Source organism: Sinocyclocheilus grahami, unplaced genomic scaffold, assembly GCF_001515645.1.
Source record: "Sinocyclocheilus grahami isolate Dianchi unplaced genomic scaffold, SAMN03320097.WGS_v1.1 scaffold1142.1, whole genome shotgun sequence".
Classification (NCBI taxonomy): Eukaryota; Metazoa; Chordata; class Actinopteri; order Cypriniformes; family Cyprinidae; genus Sinocyclocheilus; species Sinocyclocheilus grahami.
This window is the reverse complement of record NW_015506321.1, coordinates 200,156-226,276: the sequence shown is the minus strand read 5'-3', so window position 1 is coordinate 226,276 and position 26,121 is coordinate 200,156. Positions and strand designations below refer to the sequence as shown.

General features: G+C 40.2%; 1 protein-coding gene across 7 annotated transcripts in view; it reads left to right on the top strand.

The window, feature by feature from the left end:
* Nucleotides 1-2,684: 2,684 nt before the first annotated feature.
* Nucleotides 2,685-26,121, top strand: part of LOC107567293 (galaxin-like) — a 26,159-nt gene continuing 2,722 nt past the window's right edge. The window contains exons 1-11 of one of the 7 annotated variants that reach the window (XM_016252948.1): nt 2,685-2,770; nt 19,924-20,040; nt 20,155-20,199; nt 23,179-23,206; nt 23,378-23,475; nt 23,596-23,730; nt 23,892-24,065; nt 24,141-24,186; nt 24,374-24,393; nt 24,619-24,707; nt 24,888-25,108. In XM_016252948.1, coding sequence (XP_016108434.1) covers nt 20,016-20,040; nt 20,155-20,199; nt 23,179-23,206; nt 23,378-23,475; nt 23,596-23,730; nt 23,892-24,065; nt 24,141-24,186; nt 24,374-24,393; nt 24,619-24,707; nt 24,888-25,108 — 881 coding nt within the window. In that variant the 5' untranslated portion in view covers nt 2,685-2,770; nt 19,924-20,015. Of the gene's footprint in view, nt 2,771-19,857; nt 20,041-20,154; nt 20,200-20,446; nt 20,711-23,178; nt 23,476-23,595; nt 23,731-23,891; nt 24,066-24,140; nt 24,187-24,362; nt 24,394-24,618; nt 24,708-24,887; nt 25,109-26,121 lie in introns of those variants that run through there. The other 6 variants (XM_016252949.1, XM_016252947.1, XM_016252954.1 and 3 more) reach the window with 6 other exon arrangements.

The window sequence follows — 26,121 nt, the reverse complement described above, 5'->3', positions numbered from 1 at the left end:
GAAGGAAAGAGGGCACATCTCTATAGGGTCTTCTGCCCTGAGTAGCAGAATTGACATTTACACACATAACCACCTCCATAATCTCATTTCAGGTATAACTTCCCTCCACACATGATGTACAACATGGACGAAACTGGTGTGACTACAGTGCAGACACCCAAGCAGATTGTCACAGAGAAAGGGAAGAAACAAGTGGGTTCAGTTACATCAGCTGAAAGAGGAGAGCTTGTCACTGTGGCCTGTGCAGTAAATGCCACTGGAAATGCAATCCCACCCATGTTTATTTTCCCTCGTGTTCGTTTCAAAGAATCCTTCATGAATGGATCACCTGCAGGGTCCATAGGTCATTCTACAAAGTCTGGATGGATAAATGAAGAAGCCTTCACCATCTTCCTGGAGCACTTCATCTGCCACACCAACTGCTCCATCAATCACCCAGTCCTGCTCATTCTGGACAACCATGAATCTCACATCTCACTGAAGGCAGTGACAACTGCTAAAGAATATGGTGTCGTTATGCTCACCCTGCCACCTCACACCAATTGCAACCATTGGACAAAACAGTCTATGGACCACTGAAAACCTACTTCTTCAGAGCAATGGACGGTTGGATGCGAACACATCCTGGTCGAACCGTATCGATTTACGAGGTCGCAGAACTTGTGAAGCAAGCATTTATGTCTGCAATGACCCCCACAAACATCACATCAGGTTTCAGAGCTACGGGCATATACCCACACAACAGGGATATCTTCCCAGATGAAGATTATGCCCCATCAATGATAACAGACAGGCCCAACCCAGAGGAGCCCTCCACCAGTGCTGCTGCTGACACGCCTGGACCATCACATGAGGAGCCAACTCATGCCACAGGTCTTGAAGCAGGTCCAGACCAAGGGGAGCCACCTGCCACTCTTCTGGAACCAAATCCTGAGCACTCATCAATTGATGAAACTGGTTCTGGTTCCCATGGGAGTTATGTGTCTCCAAAAGTCATACTTCCCTTGCTAAAAGCCACAGCAAGAAGGCCCAGAATGACGAGAAAGAAAGTAAAAACAAGAATTGTGACTGACACACCTGAGAAGATGGAGCTGGAGAAGGCACACAAAGAAAAACAAGATAAAAAGGCTGAAAAGAAAAAGAATGAAAGGCAGAATAAATGGGCTCTGAAAGGCTCAAATCAAACCAAAATCATAAAGAAAAAGGTCGTGCACAGTAGCTCAGAAGAAAGCACCATGGGCCTTCCACTTGATGACACCACTGACGATGAAGCAGAAGATGACCTGGAGAACACAGAAAATAAAAAACAGAAAAAAACAGAAAATTAATGAAAATAAGAAGAGAGGGGCTGTGAAAGTGTCCAAACCAACCAAACCCAAAACGAAAGTGACTGTCTACAGTAGCTCAGAAGAGAGTGACATCTCCATTCCACTTAACGACACCACTGATTATGAGAGTTCAGATGTCCAGAATGATGATGATGATGATGGTGACAAGGATCTGTCTGCTGGTGACTTTGTCATTGTGAGCTTTGCTGGTAAAACCAAATCCTATAACTACGTTGGATTGGTGGAGAAGGTTGAGGGTGCAGACATCAGCACAAAGTTTCTAAGGCAAAGTTGTAAGAAGTCTGTGGATGGAAAGCCCATCTTTACATTTAAAGAAAATGATGAAGGAGTTATCCCTAAAGATGATGTGCTCAAGAAACTACCCACACCCAAAAAACTTGGTGGTACAGCCAGAAGGGAGCAGAAGTTTATATTCCCCTGCAGCATTGACAAGTGGGATGTTAAGTAATAGGCCAGATCCAGACCACCTACCCACAGGGGATAATCTGGAGAAGTGAGGAGATGGCCATGCCTCATCAGTGTTTGACTTACTTGCCATTTGTTTAATTTAGCTAACACTGATTTAAGTTGAGTTTGCACTGTTATTAAAGAGAAGTTTTATTCAGTTTTTAAGTGGCCTAAGTCACAATAGGATGTTTAGAAATTAGCCTAGTCACTTTATTCTTATATGTTACATAATTGACAGACAGCATTCTATGTATGTCAACAGGCATCTATTGCTAAAGAATTTTTGCCTGAAATGATTCACAAATATCATATATTGTGTATTTAAGTTTGTTTTCCCAAAAACTACAAAATATGACTTATTCCAACAGTTTAATAGGGTGACAATATCTAAATAAACCTTAAATTAGTAATTTTTTATTGAATTTGTCTTGCTTTCATATAGCATTACAGCTCATAACATTAAAATGTTCTGTTTTACTTCAGAAATCACTAGCATAATTTACCCCAACGTATTCTCCCAAAAGGCACAACTTACCCAGCACCAGGGGCTAGTTGTGTCACGAGACCACTTTTTTTCCCAAAAGCTATATTTCTGAAACAATTTATTTCAGATCCAAAGTTATTGTTCTCAGGGATGCACCACATCCTGAAATATATGTACATTCTGAAGTGAAAGGCATTACTGTCATGGCCTCAATTTAAAGTCACTTTGAGTAAAAACTGGCACAACTCACCCCACTTTCCCCTAGTGCATAAACAGCCATCTTAATGGGAGGGCAGGGCTTGCATTTCTTCTTAGTTCTCTTATGTTTTTTTTCTCCGTATTCCCTCCTCTCTCCTCCTAGTTTTTTTGACAATATTTGTCAGTCTTTGTTTCTGCTGCAGAGGAAGAACTGCTTTCCGCAAGGCTGTCATCCCAAAATAACAGCCTGCGATTCAGAGACTTTATTAAGAAGACACCAGGTTTTACTCAAGTAAGTCTTGCAGAATGCATTTTTTTGTTTAAATATTTCACCTCACCTGTCTTTGAAATCCTTGTCTTGTATTATTTAGTGACTGATTAATGTTTAATGTTTTCAGCTAAGGTGGCTTCTGTTCAAGTCAGATTAATGTGGCATGAACATTGCAAGTTTTTCTGAAGCTTTCTGAAAAAAAAAAATAATTCTCTAAAAATTAAAACCCATGAATATCAGAGTCCCCCACAAGAAAAATGTAAGAAATGCATTAATTTCAGTAAAATAATCAGCGAGTAAGCTTTTGTGATATAAAACCCTTACACTCCACTGCCAGCACAATAATTTCTCTCTCATTCTATCACTCTCAGGCTCAGTCCTTTGGACACACTTTGGTGTACATCATATCACAATCATAACACCCATAGGTCAATAAAAACAGGCACAGTCAACTTTGTCGGAGGAGGAGGAGTAGTGAAAAAACTATATTACTTTAAAATGGTGCACAGACAAATGGTTGGAAAATAACAAATGGGATATCATTGCAATCGGCATTAACCAAGAAATCTGTAAACACATAGAGAGACAAAATTAATTTTGTACAATGTAATTACATCTACATAACCCTACATGGTCTTCAAATTCCTCAGATAACTTCAGGATAAGCTGTCACTGATATAAACTGTACCAATTTTTGTGACAATATGTCAAAGCATTAAAAAAAAATAGCATCATTTATGACAAATTTCTCAATTTTGCATATAGGCGATTCATACATTTTTGGGGACAAATTTGGTACAAGTGGATTCTGCATGATCCATGAAATTCATAGCTAAATCATGATTCTCTGACAAAGGTTTAAAAAGTAATGAGCAAAAATAATCATTTTCAGATGTCCATACATCCTATTGAAAAGGCTGACCAACTAAAATCTTACTGAATACTAAAAGCCTGAAAATGTCTAACCACTGGGAGTTGTATGAAAATATGAATGTATATTGCATTTCTATTACAGCTCCTTGTCTCTTGTTACAGTATGTTGATGTATGATAACATTTACTTATATTGTCTTTCTGATTCAATCTTCTATGTATGCCTAATTCAATCAAAGTTTTATTCAAAGCACCAAAAAATACCAAAAGAAACAGTCAGTGAGAGGAGAGAGTAGCAAACTGTATATGCTAACACCTTGTGTCTTAACAGTTCAGTGGGTTTAAAATTTGCTGGACGACCTTTCATTGTTTCCAGATAAATTGACTGAGCTCTTGTTTACTGCCAGCCAGAGAACTGTAGAAACTATGACATGAACCATAGGGTGTATTCACACCTGTCTTGTTTGGTTTGATTGAATCGAACTCAAGTTCGTTTCCCCCCTTGGTATGGATCTTTTTGGGGGGGGGGTGAATACAGCAATCGCACTCGGGTGCTGACCAAACAACTGTACCGAGACCAAGCTGAAGAGGTGGTCTTGGTCCACTTCCAAATGAACTTTGGTACGGTTGAATGGATAAACCAATGAATGGATGACCTTAAGCACAAGTGTGGTTTTGTTTACAGTTTCTGGTTCACTTGCAAAAAGGGCAGTGTGAAAGCGAACCGCACCAAACAAAAAAAATAAACATTGTATTTGGTCCGGACCAAAGCAAGTGAACTAGCAGACTTTCCTGGTGTGAATACACCCTTAGGCACTGATCTGACATTATGAACACAAGCTGATTCTCAAACTCTGTATTCATTTGAGTATTCTATACCTGTTCACTGATTTTCTGTAGTCTTGAATACTTTGTGGGAATTTGGATGGATTCTGTTCTTTATTAGTGCTTATAAGGTCATGTTGGGTGGAGACACTATCTGTTTTTTCCCACATACCTTTGGAACTCTGAGGGCGTACAATAAGCTAGTTTACTTGGAATGTCTGAAACTACAGGCCAACTCTGGAAAACAGAGTGGAAAAAAATGGTAATTATATTTTTGAGTGGATATTTCTATCTATATTCTCACACCCTGAACCAGAACGACATTTATGTTTTATTTGTCCTGTATATGAGATGAGAAATATGTAGAATCACTTAAATGCAACGTTTTATAGTCTGGGTATGCCTTAGGGCCTGATTGATCTGCACATAATCCACCATGTTTATATCGTCACTAATAAAAACAAATATTGTTTTTGAATGTACAAATGAGAGTCTCCAAAGACTCTCGGCATCTGAGTCACAGAGAACACTGTGGATTAATTTATGTAAGGAAATGTGCCAAAGAGTCTTAAATATTTGTGCAAATCATTTTATGCCAGACTGATTTGTAAACAAGGGTCAGTTCAACACAAGATTTGCACAGAAGCTGATTCTGAAAGATGGGTCAATACCAGCTGTTCATGCTCAAACATTATATCCAGAAAAAGTAAGAATCGCCTCATATTTTCTGAATGTTTCCAAATTGCATTTCCTGATGTGCCTGTTAGCATGCTCTACAGCTAATGTGGCTAAAGTTACCACTCTCTCTGACTGTATTCACAGAGAGCAGATCTATGTTGTTAATTTTATCCACCAGTACAAATCATGTTCTGGGGGTAAAATACATGTTTTTGGGAGGGTTCCCTTGGTAAAATTCGCATTCCAGGGGCTAAATATGACGTTTTTGGGGTCGCTTCAACCCACAGACATGAAAAAAAAACAGTGGCAACCAGGGTTGTACACAGGTTTTTATAAATACAGAGGTCCCAAAATGGAGATTGTTAGGGGGTTCGGGGGCATGCTCCCCCAAGAAAAATTTGTTTTTCCTGACCTACATGTGTGTATTTTAAGATGTTTTAAGGCTCATAAATTGGATAACAATATAGGTTTAAAACCAAGTCAGTATGCAGTAGTAGCATAAATAATTTTTCCTTCTTTAATTGGTCAACGTATTTGTACAATGAAAGGTTTAGTTACTCACACATAAAGAGTCACCTACTGGCTTAACTATGGAAGTTGCGCTAAAGTCAACGCTATTTAGACTGTCAGTATGTATGAAACGTGCAAACACTGACCAAGGAGTGATACAAAAGTTAAAATTACCAGATCTATTGTTGAAATTCTGGTGAAATATCAGCATTCTTGGAAAGTCTCTTGTTAAAACAGACCAGTTGTATTTACAAAAATATATTTATTCAATAGTAGTATTATGGCATAACATATATAGTGTTTGTGGTGTTGTTAAATTGAGCCTACAGTTTCCACTGCAGTTAACAAAGATCATACATCTCTGGTAATTAGGAATACCATGATTGTAATAATGCTAAACCCATCCTGGGCACAGTGGGCAGTAGGCCTACCTGCACGTCTTCTCTCATCTTCATCACCATCTCTCCTTCTCTTTCCCTGTATCTATTCCCTTCCCAAAGCTGAGCTTTGACTGATACAGTCTTTTCATTGTCATCTATGTAAGTGAAGAATGTTAATATTGGGTCAGCTGATGTTCATGTTTAATCATTTTAGACAAGTGATTTTACTGAAGGCTACCAGGAGTTTATTAAATTCATTCACAATATGTGCACTCTGTCACGATATCAGTCAGCTCTCACTATGGACTACATTTCCCACAAGCCCCGCACCTGGAACTAATTACACACACACACACACCTGTTGTCTATCTGGAGCACTATAAAGGTTGCTTTCACACACACACTCACTGTGAAGTATTGTGTATGTTGATGATTGTCTGTATGTTCGCTACGGCTCCGTGCCTAGCGATGCCTGAGTCTAGACTGTCTGTTCCTGTGTTTTGACCTACTGCCTTTGTTTGACTTCGCTGTGACATTAAAGCTGCACTTGGATCCGACCCTGCCTTCTCGTATCCTTCCATCCGTAACAGAATACTTCGCCACCGAGGATCCAGCAGCCGTGTCTTGCCGCTCCAATTGAGGATGGAGTTGGCAAAAGAACTGGTCCGTCTACGACAGGGAGCACAAACCCTCGAGGACCATATCCAGACCTTTATAGATATTGCACACTATGCAGACCTGCCGGATTTCATGCTCATTGACTTTTTTGCTCATGGACTAAACGAGCCACTAAAAGCTCACCTTGTCCAAGATGGTCCTCGTGGATCACTGGTCCAATTCATGGATTATGCTCTTCTGGTGTCTGGATCTTCCGTCACTGTGGGTGAGGCAGATCCGATTCCTGTAATGGTGGCCGTTGCCGAGATTCATCCTGGAACTAATTAGGAACCAGAGCCGTGTCCGTCCACGGCTGTTCCCCTTGAATTGACCACAAAACGCCAGAGGTTGATCTCCAGTGTGGAGGATCCCCCGCTGAGATCGGTGCGAGCGGCTGGTGTGTCCATGTTCTCAGCGCTCGTAATCCCTCTAAGCTCAGCGGCGGCGCCCGCTGTAGGAGAAGCCGAGGAGGCGACACCCGCTACGGACCTCCCAGAGGTGGCGGCCATTGCTGCAGAACCTCTAAGGGAAACGGCATATGCTCCAGCTCCCCTCATGGTGGTGAGTCCTATTCCTGAACTGTCTGCTTGTCTAAATTCTGTGGATAACTCTGATTTTGATCTGTCTGCCGGTCCGGTCATGACTATGGAGGTCATCTGTGAACTCACTTCCTGTCCTGTCACGGCGCTCCCTTGTCTCCACCGTGGTCCATCAATCCACCAGCTCCGCCGGGCTTCCTCGTCTCATCAGCTCCGCCTTGGTCATTCGTCGACCCGCCCTCGCCTCAAGACTACACTCCTCCGGCTTTGCCTCGTCCCTCCGTCTCTCCGGCTCCATAAGGCTCCTCTCTCCCTCCGGCTCCGCCTTGGTCCTCGGTCGCTCCAACTCCACCAAGGCCTTCCGGATCCCCGTCTGCGCCTCGGTCGCCAGAGCCGTCGGCTCCATCACGGCCCTCCGAACACTCAGTGTCACCCCGGATCTACGGCGCTCCACCTCCGACTTGGGCTCCCCTTCCCTCGGTTCCATCTCAGTCGGTCGGAACTCTAGTCTCTCCATTATGGTTCCTCCCGCCGTCGACTCCACTGCAGACTATGAATTGGAAATTCTGGTTTGAGCGTCTGGAAGCTGCTCTTAGGCGGGGGGCACTGTCACGATATCAGTCAGCTTTCACTATGGACTACATTTCCCACAAGCCCCGCACCTGGAACTAATTACACACACACCTGTTGTCTATCTGGAGCACTATAAAGGTTGCTCTCACACACACACTCACTGCGAAGTATTGTGTATGTTGATGGTTGTCTGTCTGTTCGCTACGGCTCCGTGCCTAGCGATTCCTGAGCCTGAGTCTAGTCTGTGTTTTCCTGTGTTTTGACCTACTGCCTTTGTTTGACTTCGCTGTGAAAGCTGCACTTTGATCCGACCCACACCTGTTGTCTATCTGGATCCGTAACACACTCATTTTATTAATCCTATGCCTAATATGATCAAAACAGACTCGTTAATGTCTCTTGCCTTGTCACATCGACAATTACGCAATAGTACATTAGCGTAATCATGTACATAATTCTAAATAGCGAAATTAGACAAAATATCATTAGTTTACATCCCTGAATATTTCTGTCGGTCGTTTAACATTTCTATCGTAAAACAGTGGTCAAATAGGAAATATTTGGTTTAGCTACTTACATCTTGCACTTCATAACTGTCTGAGGCTTCGCTGTGAAAGCTGCACTTTGATCCGACCCTGCCTTCTCGTATCCTTCCATCCGTAACACACTCATTTTATTAATCCTATGCCTAATATGATCAAAACAGACTCGTTAATGTCTCTTGCCTTGTCACATCGACAATTACGCAATAGTACATTAGCGTAATCATGTACATAATTCTAAATAGCGAAATTAGACAAAATATCATTAGTTTACATCCCTGAATATTTCTGTCGGTCGTTTAACATTTCTATCGTAAAACAGTGGTCAAATAGGAAATATTTGGTTTAGCTACTTACATCTTGCACTTCATAACTGTCTGAGGCATCAAGCTGGAATATTTACATTCAGCGCCTGTGAACATAAACCCCGCCTACTTTGATACTTTGTTAAAGTAGCCCAAGTAGACCTGGCAACACTGATCTGAAGGACAAGCTTTCTTCTGGAAAGGGGGCGGGAGCAGCAGCTCATTTGCATTTAAAGGCACACACACACACACACACACACGAAAATGGCGTGTTTTTGCTCACATCCAAAGAGGGGCAAATTTGACATGCTGTAATAAATTATTTGTGGGGTTTTTTGAGCTGTAACTTTAAAGACACATTCTGGAGACACCAGAGACTTTTTACAATGTTACATATTGTAAAAAGGGGCATAATAGGTAACCTTTAATGCAGTTCAGTTTACAGTTCTCATAAAACATATCATCCCACTACAACCCTGCTGATATGGTATACCCAGTCAGGCAGAGCAAGCTCCGCATTTGTTTTCAACCTGTTTTTCAGTTGGAGAGTGGAGATTCCATCCCTGGGCGGTCCAGATGATTTGCAGTTGATTCAGCGAGGCACAGGTAGATCTATTCACTTTGCAGGAGTCTTCTCACTGCCCTCTATGGTATTCCTTGACCGAAGCTCTGCTCGACACAGATAGCCTGGCACACAGCTGGCCCAGTGTTCTGCACAAGTATGTGTTGCCTCCAGTGAGCCTGATTGCACAGATTTTGTGCAAGGTCAGGAAAGGAGAACAAGTCTTGCTGGTTGCGCCTCACTTGTCCACACAAACTTGGTTCTCGGATCTCATGCTCCTCTAGACAACCCTTCCCTGGCAAATCCTCTTGAGGAAGGACCTTCTTTCTCATGGGCAGGGTACAATGTGGCACCCACATCTCAATGTCTGGAATGTCTTTGTCTAGCCCCTGAACGGGACAGGTAAGTCTGTAGGGAAGCATGACCTGATCATTAGATCCTCAAAGGTATGAAGAGGTTAAATCCCCCAAGACCGTGCCTTACCTGTTGAAAAAAAACAGCATATGCTGGTTAGGTATGTTTTGAAGCATGGCAGCTGGTTTCTGGTCTCTCAACTGAGGTTGTATAGATGATTCTGAGTTCCCGTCTCTCACCAGGGTTAGCCTCTGCTATGCTTAAGGTATATGTGGCTGCTATTTCTTCCAACCAAGTATCTATTGATGGTGTTTCTATGGGGAGGCACCCCTTGATGTCTGGATTTTTGCACATTGCCAGACGGCCGAGGTCTATCTGCAGGCCGCAAGTTTTTTTCTTGGGACATTTGTGTGGTCCTGGAAGGTTAATATAGGCTCCATTTGAGCCAGTGTCAGAGAAGTTACTAACTCTTAAAGTGGCTCTTCTATTAGCATTGACTTAACTTAAAAGTATAGAAGATCTGCAGGCCCTATCAGTAGCCTTTTCCTGCTTAGACTTTGCTCTTTTAATGGTCAAAGTCATTCTGCACCCCAGACCTAAAGTGCCTTCTAGCTGGTCATCCTGTAAGCCTTCTTTCCTCCACCTCATGATTCTCCAGAACAAGAAAGTCTTCACCTTTCATGTCCTGTCCGGGCTCTTAGTAACTACATCTACTGCTTAGGCCAGTGGCATAAATTGCCCCAGGTTTTGGTGGTTGCAACAGAGGTAATGTGGTCACCAAGCAGCACCTTTCTCATTGAATTAAAGATGCTATCACTCTGTCCTATGAAGTGTGTGGAATGGTTTCACCTATAGGAGTCAGGGCCCACTCCAATGGGAGTGTAGCATCTTCTAAGACTTTATCTAAAAGTGCACCCTTACATGATGTTTGTGTTGCGGCAGGTTGGTCCTCTCCACACAAACTCAGCAGGACATGGATTCAACCCCAGGATCCCAGGTCCTTTAAGGTTGATCCAGTCTTGTCTGCACTCAACAATTGTCTGTGCCAATGTTACACAGCTTTGTTGGGCAGGTGTTTTTCCTCAGTGTGGTGGTGTTGGTATTGACATTTTTATAGCATCAACGCCATGACAGCGTTGAGTTCAATTCGAAAGGGAACATCTCAGGTTGTGTATGTAACCCGGTTCCCTGAGAAGGGAACAAGACTGCATTGTGATTCTACACTTTATAATCTGGGTATTCCGTGACATAGGTTTATTAACTAACCCTGACACACTATAATACCTCTGTGCCATCTCTGCAATGCAAAGATGGATTTTGTTGTACTGATTACATTTGTTTTGTAACTGATTTTATTTGATTGTAACAACCAAGCACCAAAGGTGCTATAGCCCTTATTGCAATTGTTAGGTTTCTTTTTTGTTCCTGATTGGGAGTCTATGGCAGCCCTATTAACCATACATAGAAATTTGGCACATTGAGTTGGAACTGAATAATAATCTGGGGTCTCTAGAACTAAATCTATGGCACCACCTCCAGTTCAAAAATTCAATATTCTCTTAGTAACTTTTGAACATTTTGTCCAAGAAACAAAATACTTAGTTAATTTCTTCTCATGCTGATCATATTCAATATCATAAATTAAGACATCAGAGTAATCACCATTTTGAAATGTACTGCATTCTATTTTTCACTACTCCTTCAAATTTTAATCAAACTTCGGTCAGGTTTTCACTGAACTGAGCTGCACAGAATTTAATTTGGCAACAGTGCCAACTAAAGGTCAAGAGATCTGAAAATGTTTATTTTTGCTCATTACTTTTAAAACCTTTGTCAGAGAATCATGATCTAGCTATGCATTTCATGGATCATGTAGAATTCACTTGTACCAAATTTTCCAAAAAACGGATGAATCGCCTATATTCACATTTTTAAAATGCGAATAAATTATGATATATATTACATCAGTGAACAACAGTGGATTTCTTGCAATATTTACGTTTAACCTAACTCATCCAACACACAATGATGCATTCATAATTAAAAACAATTTCATCTCATTCTGTTTTGAGTAATTCCACTGCTGCCATCCTACAATAACGTATTCATTAAGCAGGTGCAATTTTCCAAATTAAAATCAGTGTTAGCATAGAGATGATGGTTATCGCTTTGGTTATGTTATGGATTGGTTTACTATATTTATATCATAGTAATGCACTGCAGTCAGACGTTTGTCTTGTGTTCTTGCTCTTCTTTTGGGTCACTATTGCCCCTTCAAAATGTCAACTTTCCTCCTATTGTTCAGTTCCTTCTCCATCCAAATGCAACCATAGGACCTCTGCTCTTCCACTTCTTTACAAACCACCGAAAAGCCCCAAATATCTGATTTAGATGAGCTGAATATGTATAGAACATGTTTAATTGATAACCTTTTAAAGATGTGCCCCCCCCAAGACAAGTCATGACATAATGATAAATTAACAAGTCATGAATTCATGTTACTTTATAAATAATTAATTGAATTAGGCCTAATTCAAGTGAGACACTTTTTTTTATTTTGCTTTCAGCCAAGTTACATATTTTTTATATGGTGTACCCACTTTACAAATTGCTCTTGACAAAGCAAAACAGACAATAGAGATACAAAAGCAGAAGATTCTTCATCTTCAGGAAAAAGTTGACACTCTAACAGATGACAAAAAAAAATTCAAATTAAGATTGGAGGATGGTACGTAATAGGGTCATGAACTTGCTTTAAGAACAATTCTGTCAGTCAGTATGTTGCTACGTTTAATTAGAAATACTTTCATCAGACAAGAAAGGCTGTGGACTAGAGACCTGCACTCCCGCCGCCCGCTGGAGTACCGCGGGACCCAACACAACAGGGTGCGGCGCGGGACAACTCTTGGTGGGCAAGTGCAGGTGTGGGCAGACTATGGACTGTGGACCCTGAGGGTGACATTAGCCCCTGTCGCACTGGGTAGTTATAGGAATTTGGTTTTAGGAACTAGCCACCAGGGTGGTTCCCATAGAACTAAATGTTCCCCTAGGGCAGTGGTTTTCAAACCTCTCCATTAAGTACCCCCAGCACTGCACGTTTTGTATGTATCCCTATATCTGACACACCCACTTCAGGTCTTGCAGTCTCCACTAATGAGCTGATGAGTTGAATCAGGTGTGATAGATGAGGGAGACATACAAAATGTGCAGGGCAGGTGGTACTCCAGGACAGGCTTGAGAACCACTGCCCTAGGACCATTTTCCTAGTTGCATTAGCACCGCCAGTAGGAACTCTGAAGTGACACAAGCCATGCTTGTTGTTGTGACTTATTTTGACAGCGCTATGAACGCCAGAGCCTGAGCACACAGCGCCTCCATTCTCTGTCTTCATTAGTTTACGATCTGTTTAACAGTCCTGTCTAATATGCTATTAGATAGAATTGTTATACAAAGAAAGTTATCAGAAAGTAATTAGTATATGAAAAAGTATTAGTGTTTGCCGTGTGGTTGATGTCCAATGTCGCTAGCTGAGCAGAAATAGATAATCATGTTTCCTTTGGTCGCCTCAAACTTGAGCTAGATTTTAACCTTAGTGTAAGGTTGAGAGGTCCATCTACCACTGTTTTCCGTGTTCGTAGAGTTAGTTCAGCTAATCTGCCTAAATTATAAACTGACTGCCATAGTAGGAAAAAACATTCTATGGTAGTCAATGAGGGCCGAGATCTGCTTGGTTGCAAACATTCTTCCAAATAGCTTCCTTTGTGTACAGCAGAGGAAAGAAACTCATACAGGTTTGGAACTACTTGAGGGTCAGTAAATGATGACAATGTTAATTTTTTGGGTGAACTATCCCTTTAATATCTAACAATGTTTTGTTAATGTTACTGTTGGTTATTAGTGAACATTCTTTTAAATGTTAAAAAGTTTTAAATATTGATTTTATTTTTACATTGTTACGTAATATCTTTACATTTTATGTTGAATTTTATGTAAAGTAAATGACCTTTATTTTCCGAAAAAAAAAATTTGTTTAATTTTCATTACTTAAAAGATAGATTAAATGAATGTTTTATGCCTTAAAACAAAATGTAAATCCCAATTCCAATCTGGGAATCGTATGAGCAGCTTGTGGAGCTAACTTCGCCTTCCCTAGGACGAACCCAGTGTGACATGCACCTTCTTCACTGATGACATGAAGATATGCCACTGCTGCTATCACTCTGACAGAAGCATCTGAGAAAACATGTAGTTCCTTTCTCAAGGCTGTAGAGAGGGTACTATCAACACACGGTCTTGGAATCTACAGCTCTTTGAGGCCTTGTAAAGATTTCCTCCATGCCTCCCATGCTCCTTCTTTATCTTCAGGGAGAGGAGAGTCCCAGTCAAGAGCTTCACTTGAAAGTTCTCTTAACAGGAATTTTCCTTCGATGGTGATAGGGGCAACGAACCCAAGTGGGTCGAAAAGACTGTTCACAGTAGCAAGTATCCCTCTGCGAGTAAAAGGTTTCTTGATATCCGTTACCTGAAAGGTGAATGTGTCTCTCTTCACATCCCAGCTAAGTCCGAGACTACGTTGGATGGGAGTAGAATCAACATCCAAGTTGAGATCTTTGAACCCTTTTGCATGATCTTCACTCAGGAATGCGTTCATTACTTCTTTACTATTAGAGGTGAACTTGTGCAGTCTCAGGTTCGAAGTGGCTAGCATCTCTTTAGTTCGTGTAAGCAGGTCAATGGCTCCCGCAGCTGTGGGCTTCGACAGAAGTCCATCATCGACGTAGAACTCCCTCTCTACAAAGTGTTTGGCATCTGAACCATACTCTTTTTCACCATACGCTGTTGCACGTCGGAGTCCATAAATGGCTACACCAGGAGATGGACTATTTACGAATACATGCACCCCCATGTGGTATTCGATGATCTCTTTGCTGGTGTTGTTATCCTTAAACCAGAAGAAACAAAGGAAGTCTCTATCTTCCTCTTTCACAATGAAGCTGTGAAACATCTGTTCGATGTCCGCAATTACAGCTACCAGCTCCCTTCTGAAACGCAGTAAGACACCTAAGAGACTATTGTTTAAGTCTGGACCAGAGAGAAGAACATCGTTCAAGGAGATGCCCTGTGTTTGCGCACTGGAGTCGAAGACAACTCGGATCTGACCGGGCTTCTGTGGGTGGTACACCCCAAAAATAGGTAAATACCAACATTCTTGACCTTCTCGAAGAGGAGGGACTACTTCAGCATGGTCACGATCAAAGATGTTCTGCATGAAGGTAACAAAATGAGACTTCATCTCAGGCTTCTTCTCCAGCATGTGCAAAAGAGAGGTTAGGCGGTTTAATACCTGGTCTATATTATTAGGGAGTCGCTGGCGGGGTGTCCTGAACGGGAGTGGTGCGACCCAACTATTGCTCTCATCCATAAACATCTCTCTATCCATGATTTCCAGAAAACATCTGTCGTCAATAGACAATCCAACTTTGTTATCATCCTTTGACCTCTCAAAGATAGTATCCTCTATAGCATAGTCATCAAAGATGAAGGTGTCACATTCCAGAGATATCTCAGGCAGAGGCTTGATGTCAAACTTCTCTTTGACTCTAAGTTTGTTGGGACATGGAGGAAGTAGAGACGGACGTCCGTTATCAAGCACATGGGTGCGGTAGGTACTAATTGATGCAGACCTGTGTACAGATCCCAAGCAGATGTCCCCTACTACGACCCAGCCTAGGTCTAGCCTTTGCAGTTCTCCCTTTACATGCAGCAAGTTGAAGAACTCACTTCTAGCGAGTGATCTATTGCTCTGGTCATCCAGGACCACATAAAGCCCGATTGCTTTTTCTGGATGGCCCTCTGGGTAAACCTTGGCCAGACAAATCTTAGAGCAAGACCATGAGCTTCTACCATAACCACAGACCTCAGTACAGTTGGAAGTGACATCAGGTTGAGCAGTCTCTGTCTCTCTCGCCCCGCCTTGCTCGGGTAATGTTAAAGACGGCGGTCCTGGGTGAAGTGCTGCGACACGAGCCTCACTTCTGCATTCCTTACATTTAATAGTTGCTTTACAGTCTCTGGCCAGATGAGTGGTAGTAGCACAACACCTGTAACAAACCCATTTCTCTTTTAGGAAGGCCTTGCACTCGTCTAAAGGTTTACTCCTAAAACCTCTGCAATGTTTGAGAGGGTGTGGCTTCTTATGAATCGGGCAGGTTTTATCCACATCCTCTAATTTTCCACTTGAGCGCAATTCACCACCACTGCATGTCTGAAAAGCAGCACCTGATAAGACTTCTGTCTTGTGAGTATAGACTGGGCTTTTCACTTGTTTCTTCACTGGCTGTTCCAGCTTCAATACATTATGAATTCCGTAAGACAGAGCAAAACTTGGATCATTCCTCTCTGCAGACGAAATCACAGAAAAATGAGAATGGAGGAAAGGCGACTCGATGTACAGCCTTATACTGAGAACCCTGAGTCATCCACTTCTCTTGCAAACTATGAGGTAACATATCCACTATGGGAGCTACACCACGAGCGGTGTCAAGATAAATAAGTCCAGGTAGATAGCCTTCTTGTTTTGCAGACTCCACTTCCTGTAGAAGATCACCAAGTTCTCGAAGCTTTTTCACATCTGTATTGCCAATCTTAGGAAAGCTGTTAATTCTATCAAAAAGAGATTTCTCTATAATCTCTGAAGAGCAAAAACAATCTTCCAAGCGTTCCCAAGCCCTTCTTAAGCCCGTGTCTGGGTTACTTGTGTGCACAGCTCTGATCCTTCGCACATGATGTGAAGACTGTTCTCCTAACCATTTCGAAAGAAGGTCTAACTGCTCAGTGGCTGACAGGTGCAACCCTTGAATTGCATTGACGAAAGATGACTTCCACGCCCAATAATTCTCAGGACGGTCGTCAAACTTAAAAATACCTAAAATATTAACAAGCTCTCTGCGTGCTAAATACCTAGCTATCTAACTCACATTAGCTTCATTGTTGAATGACGGCTGTGGTGTTGTCTTATATGGTGAAGAGGTAAATGGCGGCACTTGGAATTTATGGCAAGATGTTTGCACTGACCTCTGAGGCTGCTGCATCATGTTCTCTATATCAGGTTTATTGTAGGAATCTCTGATATCACTAGTCATAAGGCGATGCTGCCTTGGTGGTGTTTCAGACTCCAACACATGGACAATGGGCTCTAGAGGTAATTGATGTGGTTCATTTCCAAGAGGTGGCGATAACTCCAGTTGAGCCTGACACATGACGTAATCACGGGTGCGATCAGAAATCTCTCTTACGTCGGAAATCCTTTCTCCGAGCTCACTTTCTGCTGCTGCCTCCAACACCTTTGCCTCAGCGAGGGCTGCTGCCACCTCACTCACACTGTTGCTAGGGATGCTTCCATGCGAGCCTCTGTCACTTTCAGTTGAGCTTTTTCAATCAAGATTTCAGATTGTTTTTTAAGGAATTCAGCCTTGGCCCGTGCTGCTTCCAACTTACAGCTTTGGCAACAGCCATACTAGCTGATGAGCTTCTCGATCTATTAGTCAAAGCAGAGGCTATAGATCTTGTTTCCAATGCTTGGCTTTGCTCTGTAGCTTCCTCAACCTCCATAGCTTTCTCCGCCATCATGTATCGCTGATACTGTCTAAAAGTGCAGGACGTGATGATGAGTGAGGAATAATGGAGGTGGAGCCTGCTTTCCTTGAACTGTAGTGCCCGCCTTATGGATGCCTTTTTACTATTCTGTCCTAGATGCGTGTTCCATCTACACAACACTGACAGATAACTAACAGTCAGAAGTCAGAAAAGGGGCAGGTGCAGGAGTAAAGTTGAAAGTTTTACTGTTAGGTTCTTTCCTTTTCCATTTCTTATACTTTTCTTTATTTTTTTGTAAAACTGAAACATATAAAGTTTACAAACGTCTTGTTACAGAGAGTTCACAAATAAATGCAAATTAATTTACAATGTTATATGAACAAACATAACAAAGGGCTACATTCATGCTCTGCTTAATATTGTTATCACTGAAGAGTAATAGCTTTAAACTCTAACTTATGAATTTCACATGTATACGTGTATATACATTCTTACAAACACTGAAGAAAAGTAATAGACTTACAGGCAAAGCCTTTCCAAGGCACAAAACGCAAAGGAAATAGAGTAAAGAACTTCTTGGACAACCGCATGGAGAAAATCTGGAACACTGCTATTATTTCCTGGTTAACTAACCCAAGAGTCACATGGTCTAAATCAACCACTAAGAAAATAGCTAACAATTATTAATGTTCTTTGTTGTTACACCAAACTGCCACAAGATGGTGCTAAAAAATAACAAACGAATGCGTGACATGAGAGTAGTTATATGTGATTGGTTGTGTTCACGTTGGTCGATACTGATTGGCTGCTACCGAGTGGCAGGTCCCTCCTACCCTCTGGCTGCCAGTAACTGCCTTCCGGCTGTCAATGGCAGCCACTTCCTGCTGCCAGCTGCCGAGTTTTTATCTGAACCCCTGCTGATTTTGTTTCCACTTTCAGGACATGTGCACGTCACATGACTCCATATTTTGTCCAATGAAAAGTGCCTTTTTCATCAATTTCCATGCATATAATTGCCTACAAAAAAATCTTAGTCACCTTCATTGGAAAGTAAAGAAGTATTTTCAAAAACTTTACATAATATTTCATCAAATGTATCATAGGAAATTACAAAAAACTGCATGCTGCCTCAAGGCAACATTGTACCACAATGGAATCGCATTAGGCCATGCAGGCATACTAGGTTATAATACAACTATATGATATTTGTAAGGAAAAGAGTTAGAATTATCTAAATGTATAGAATTTTTGCATGATTTTGTAATGGATTTTCAAGAATAGTAATTATCATACTATATCTGCACATATTATGATTTGTCTGTTTAGAGGAATTGCTTCCTCAGTTTTCACAAGCAATGAGATGTCATTAGTGAAGTAGGAGATTTTGCATGCATGTGCTTGTGTGCGTATGTGCATGCTTGTAAGGATAAAGTGCATATTAGGATAAGGTTATGATTATTTTTTATTTTTTACTTTGAAACAACACATATTATGTTTTGGTATGACAACAGATATGATAGTTTAGTTATACTTGTGATCCACGATAGTACAATGTTACCTGAGAGCAACAGCTGGATTTGAAATGTTATTTTTTATTAAATATGAGATGTGCAATACACTAAAATCTAGATAAATCTGTTTGTTCAAGTGTTCGTTCAAATAAATTGATGTTTTCAATAAATATATTTATTTTTTCTGCATGAAAATGTCAAATGTTTAAAGTTGTCCATTGTGGTACAATGTTGCCTTGAGGCAACAAACGTTTACAAAATAAAAAAATAATGAAAAAGTTTATTGATATTGTTATAGTGTCCAATTTTAAGCAGGAAAACATCACAAATAATTTATTCCTCATTGATATCATATTCCATACCGTAGAGGGTTAATAGATCTATCTACGTATCCACCTATCAGTCTGTCTGTCTGTCCCAAATAATTACTTTCATTATATATATATATATAAACAGTTGAAAAGGGTGATCTGTCCCTTTAAGAATCTATTATAACTATTTTCCCTATAATCATATTCACAAAGGCCGCTGATGCAAGACTCTGCAATTACTTCTTTGAAAACACCAAAAGTTTATTGACAACAGACACAGACACACCAAAATACATCAAACATCTAGCAGTGTCAAAAGCCAATTATGGTGTAGCCTAACGCTGCCTGCATCTGGGCCAGAAACCTTGAACACACCCAAAAGACCACAGCCAAAGGGCAACTACATTCTGCACCTGCATGAGTGGGAATAACTCTGCATATAAGCAGATGTCATATCACAAGTGACATGAAGTTGAAAAATCATAAGAGCCTGCCCTCTTGACCTTTGAGTCACTTGCTTGCTTTCATCAATTGACAGTGTGTCATGGCCTCAAGCCCATACACATACACATACATGCATGCATACACACACACACATACATATATATATATATTAGTCATTTGCTTGCTTTCATCAATTGACAGTTGTGTCACGGCCTCAAGCCCATACACATAGATACATACATACATGCATGCACACACACACACACACACACACACACACACACACACACACACACACATATATATATATATATATTCAAATATAACATTACTGAAATGTGGTAATGTGTATCTTAGAAAACTGTGCAGTTCGCTAATCAACCCTATATGCACTGATGCAATATTGCCAAACATCAGCCAAAAGAAAGATTGAATCACTGCATTATCATGTCCATGCATGTTACTTCCTTTATGTGCTTTTGGGCATCACAATTTGTGGTCCTTTCTTACTGCAGTCTGCAGAGGCGGAGCAAAAATTTTATGTTGGAGTACATAAACTCATCCCACTGTCTTGGGATATTCAAACTTTATTGAACAGGGATACACAATGGAGATCTACTCATCAACTGCATGTATGACAACCCATTTTTGAAGTTCTAAGTTACCTAGTATTTTGTGGATTTTTTAAAATTTGTTCATTTATTTATGTATTTATTTTTATTTTACCATTGTATTTTTTATTGCAGGTGTAGTGACAATCTTGTACATTTTTGCTACATCCTCTGCGCAAGGTAAGAAAGGAAACACTATAATTATACTTTAGACATGTTGGCAAGTACTGTAGTTTTATATTATTTATTTTTTTATTTATACGAGTGGATATTAAATTGATAATTCAGTGAGTCTAATTAATAATGTGCAACCACTAAAGTGGAGAGTAAATGTAAATTAGCAAGACAATCTCTCTCTCTCTCTCTCTCTCTCTCTCTCTGTCTTTTTTTTTTTTTTGCTGGATGGAGGCGGAGACGTTTCGATTTCAGCTTCAGAGAGCTCGCGCTTGAGTTTGTATTCAGCGGGGTCGCGCTTGAGTGTGTCACGAGCAGTGCACAATATGTTTCGCTTAGTTGCGTGAGGTACTTGCCCGTGTAGCGCACAGCCCAAAGACGCAAATTGCGTATCTGGACGCTTAACAAATTCAGACCCACTGATGAAGGAACTGTTAGAGCAAAGCACTGTTACACACCCACCGAGACTGGATACCATTTTGACTGGGCGGCGAGGGACAGTAACGTGATGACCGTGGTAGAGTAGCGCTTGACGTGATTTGGGAGCTCTGCAGTATGATTAACTGAATTTGGGAAGTTTTGTGATGAATTCCGTTGTTTTATTTTTTATTTTGACACGTATTTTTGTTTGTTTGTTTTGTTGCTTGTGATGCTGGGCAGAGTTAGTCATTGTTTTCTTTTTCAGACAGTTCTTGGCTGCGTTCCCCAAAAACGCAGCCCATCCCTGTATCGCTGCAAACAACAGTGTTTCCCCTGCCATTATTTTAGGGGGGCGGCTCGCCCCCCCAACGGCACCCCATAGGACGAATTAACTAACGAACAAGTCAATCTCTCTGTCTGTCTGTCTGTCTGTCTATCTGTCTATCTGTCCGTCCGTCCGTCCATCCATCCATCCATCCAGCTATATATCTATCTGTCACATGTATGTTGATGTCATGATGTTGGATTTGTTTGTGGTGCTCCATCTGTAATTTAATTGGTTTAATTGGAGTTCAATCCACCCCCCGATCCGCGCGCACACACACACACACACACACACACACACACACAAGTAAGCCCACTCCCACTAGTATTTGTAAATATTAAGCCGCAAAACGATTCATATTTAAAAATGAATTCTGCGTGTCTGTGTTAATGAATGGCGCAGACGCGCGGTTTTGTGTAGTACTGTAGTACTGAAACGCTCCTGAAGCTTCCTGTGATATTAGCGTCTGCCGTCTCACTAATGAAGACATACATGAATAACATCTCCAGAGCTGCTCTGAGAGTCACTTCATGAGCATTTGACCGTTTCATTTGAGTAAAACTATCATCATATCATATTCACACAGAAATGTAAAGGTATTCACGGCAACCCGTCAAAATAAAAGTTCGGTTTAACTTGAGGGCATTGGCAGAAATATATTATTGTTGAGTAGAATGTACCTAACAGACTGCTACTACTAAAATTATTAAAACCTTATTTTTAAGGAATAAGCATTCAATATTTCTTCAATGTTTTAATTGTAATATTAAATGGACCTTTATTTTCCAAAAAATTAAATTTGTTTAATTTTCATTACTTAAAAGATAATTAAATTAATGTTTTATGCCTTAAAACAAAATGTAAATATACAACACAGAATTTCTGAGCAAAAAAATCATAAGGCTTTAAAAACTTGTTTTATGCTTTCAAATGAGACATGCTAAAACAGAATTTGGTTACAATAAAACATAAGGTTGGACAAATAAAACATTTCATAGGGCCCTAAACGTAATATTTGTTAAACTTTTAATAAATTGATGTTAAATTGTTTAAGTTTCATGATTTTAATTAATTAGACATGCTTTTTGATTAATAAAATGTAATTTAACCATTAAAAAGGAGTCCAGAAAAAAAAAAAAAAAAACGAATCTACCCCCACCCCCCCAAAGCCGTAAACCTAGGGGAAACACTGAACAATGCACTAATACAAAGTACTTTTTTTTTTTTTTTAACCCTTCTCGTTTCCGCATTGTTTTGTTTGTTGCAATCTGTTGAGTGTCAATTGCGGAAATGGCATTTAAATGTTTATTATAATATGTAGTGGTAACTTAACCAAACCATACACCCTTAACTGAACGAAATAAATATAATATTCACGATTTAAATAAGGCTTTTGGTAGGAACCACCTTATAACAAATACAGATCTGTTTTTAAAAATCTTAATGTTAAAATAACAAAACTGCCTTTACCCCCCCCCCCTCCTTTTATAAATAAAAAGAAAACAGATAGAATAGAGCAAGCTAGTGTTAGAGGATGAATACAATGTTAGAATACAAATGAACTTTGCATGAAAATTCACTTTACCATGGTTTTAGGTTAAAGGGATAGTTAACCAAAAATTTAAATTGTTTACTCACCGTCAGGTCATTACAAAGCTGTATGATGCACTTCTCTGGAAAACAAAATAATATATTTTGTCCATTAAATGAAAGTCAGTGGGGTCCAGTGTATGAATGAAAAGAATCGTGTGACGTTTTTTCAAAATATTTTCTTCTAAAATTTTCGTCCTGAACCTTTTGAAGTTAACATGAAATGCTACCCATTTTTCTTACTAAAATTAGAGGGAGAGGTTTGTTTTGGTGTGCCAGGAATTGTGATAAGTGGGTGTTGCAAACCAGAATGGAGCCAGGTGGCTTGATTTTGTGTGATTTTGTGGCTTGGAGTGATTTTTAAAAATCGTGTGATACTATAAATCATGTGCCCTTTTACACTCACTTTTTTCATGTTATGATAACATCAGCAAAAAAAGAAAAGTCATTTCAGAGGCAGAACAAGTTATTGCATTTTGATTCAAGATTACCAATTGTTTGCACTTATACATTTGTTTACAATAAGACTGGAAACTTGCATTAAGTCAATGTCATATTCACGTTGACTTTAATGTTTAGCATTTAGAGTTGTCTTATCCAAATGAGACTAGATACCACTTTTCATAATGAATAATCTCTTTGTTCTTTAGGAATTTGCCATCATGACAGAGGAAGCCAGTGAGTGACCTTACACAGAGTGCTAACGCTGAGCCTCTGAGCACCGTTTCATAAGAGATTTTTTATTTTTTTTATTGCATATGTATTTTATCATAGAACACTTAAATGTAAATTAAAAGAATGATTTGGTAAGAGTAAAATGGGAGTAATCTGTCTTGTTTATAATGTCAGCAGCAATGCAGGTTTCAGTGGACAGATGGAAGGCAGCCATCATCTGCACTGTTGTGGAAATGTGTCTTACAAGATCTCAGAAAGCTCCTGCTGTAATGGTAGGAAAAACTCTTGCGGTTAGTTTGTGGTAGCTGAGTCACTGAGAGTAGAGGATGTGATTCACAGTGAGTTTAGGACATACACAATGATTGAACACTTTATATTTCAATGTGTTGCAGGAAATGTAACTCTGGGATTAAGCCAGCTGGTGACTGACTGTTGTGATTCTGTAGCTTACAATCCCCTTAATGAGATTTGCTGTAATGGCAGCATACTGACTCGAAGCAGCACTCACATGAAATGCTGTGGCAAAGGTAGCCGATGCACTTAATGCACCTTGAACAGATTGATGGCCACATTGTTCAGATTTGACACATTTTTGCATGCTTACATTTTTTAAGGTTGATTGATCTTCATACCATTAGATCAAGGAAGGCTTATTTTATAATGAGTTTTCTCTTACACTCATTTACAGTTATGTACCTGACAACAACTCATTTGTGTTGTGGTGGCGGCAACATATTTGAATGGAAGGAAAATCATTCTTGTTGTGGCAAAGAAACGTATGACATGACAACCCACTGCTGCTGTACTAACCTTACACTAGAAGTAAAGCCTAAAAATGAAACTTGCTGTCCAAAAGCAACAGGTGTGATTATTAGACAAACAGTAATAGATATGTCATTTGTTTTAGTAGGTTATAATCTGAATCTTATTCTCACAGACACTGATGAAAGAACAGAATGCCAGCAAGGCTCTCTTCCCACCCGGTGAGTCACACACAATGTTCTGGCTTAAAGACTGTGTTAAAACTGTGTCAACAGTATCTGTGACATGTTGACTACAACAGAAAATAATTTTGATTTGTCCCTCAGTTTGTGAAAACAATTTTTTTTTTACAGGTCTATTTTATAATAATTTTTCTGTTTGTTTTTATGTGTTACTGGAAATCTCAAGAACACTCTCCAAAAACTCGGGTAAAGCACTTGGCATCCTCATTGTGTATTAATAGTTTTACAAATCTATCATTTGATCGGATAATGATCTGTTTAGTTTCAGTATCCATTGGTAGTCTGTTCAGTTAATACTTGCCTAACCTGATATGTCCAAATTATATAAATCACTTTTGTCATTGTTGGAAATTATGATGATTGTATAGTTATTTTTGTAATAATCTCACACTCCTACTCATTCTGTTCTAGAATTGAAGTGTGGATCAACACCCTACAATCCCCAGAAACAAATTTGTTGCTCAGTGAATATTCATGAGAAGGCTTCAGCACTTACTAAGGTATTACCTTTTGACTTGAAGCTTAGTTCTGCAGGGACAGAAATTCCAATAAATTGGACATTACTCTGAACACTGTGGTTTTCAGTAAAATGTGCTTATGAAGTATTTGGAGAAATTACATCATTGAGTATTCAAAAACTCTGCATACATTAACCTACTATGTTTACCTGTGTCCTTCAGTGCTGTGGCAAAGATGTTTACACTCTGTCAGATGACAATGTGCTGTGCTGTAATGGAATCCTTCATCTCAATGTGCCTGAGCAGTCAGAGTGTGTTGGAGGTGTTATATATACTCCACCAAACACTATTTGCCAAATGTCTGCTCGTCCCCGTCTTGGTAAGCACTGCTGTGGAGGACAAACCTTCAATCCTCGCACACATATTTGCTGTAATGGACACAGGTAGGCCTACAGATTACAAAGATTTGATATGATTTAAAAGCAAATTTTATGCCATATTTACTAACATTCTGTGCCAGCGCAAACCCTCTTTGGGCATAAAACTGCTGTCCTGATCAATGTTCCCTCCAAGTTACACGCGTTCGTGGCCGTGCACTTCTTACATCATGACCACGCAGAATAAATAATATGTGCTGGCACAGGACACACACAAAAATGAATCGGGAAAGCCATTTGATTGAATTCTAGTAAATGCAAAATAATTGCAATGCTCGGGGCAAACCACTATAGAGTTGGTGTCGCCATAGAGTTAGAACCGGTGAATGCGGTTTACAGGGTTCATAGAAAGAAAATGATGTGTGCCAAATGTTGCTGTAGAAATCAAATGGTTGCGGACAAAACAGCTCAACATGAGAGCCAACACGAACGTAATAACATGTGAAATAAAATGTCATCATGTTTTAAAGGGGTTAAATGATGCGATTTCAAGTTTTCCTTTCTCTTTGGAGTGTTACAAGCTGATTGTGCATAGATAAGATCCCTGAAGTTGCAAAGACTAAAGTCTCAAAACCAAAGAGAGATTCTTTATCAAAGTTAAGACTCTGCCACGCCCCCCTAAAACGGCTCGTTCTAACATGCCCCGACATATCTACCTCACTATGTGGAAATATTTGCATAATGCCACCCAAATGTGCACGCAAAGAAAGAAGCCGTGGTTTCAGTAACCGCAGTTAGTGTTGAAGCAGCCATGTCAGGGAGACGCTGTGTTTCTAGGCGAAAGCAAAAGCATTTTATTTGGCCTTCCGAAAGTAGATGCATTTAGGAATCTTTAAGATGACTTACAACAGAACAGCAATGCATTTTATGGACGACCGTTTCATGAACCTAGGAGAGGAGGTAATTCTGACTTTGCTATGACAATCTGCGCTTCTGAATCAGTTACTGTTTTGTTATTAGTTTAAGTATTTGCTACTGACTGGTCAAATGCGGAGTTTTGCGCATCGTGTGTGTGTGTG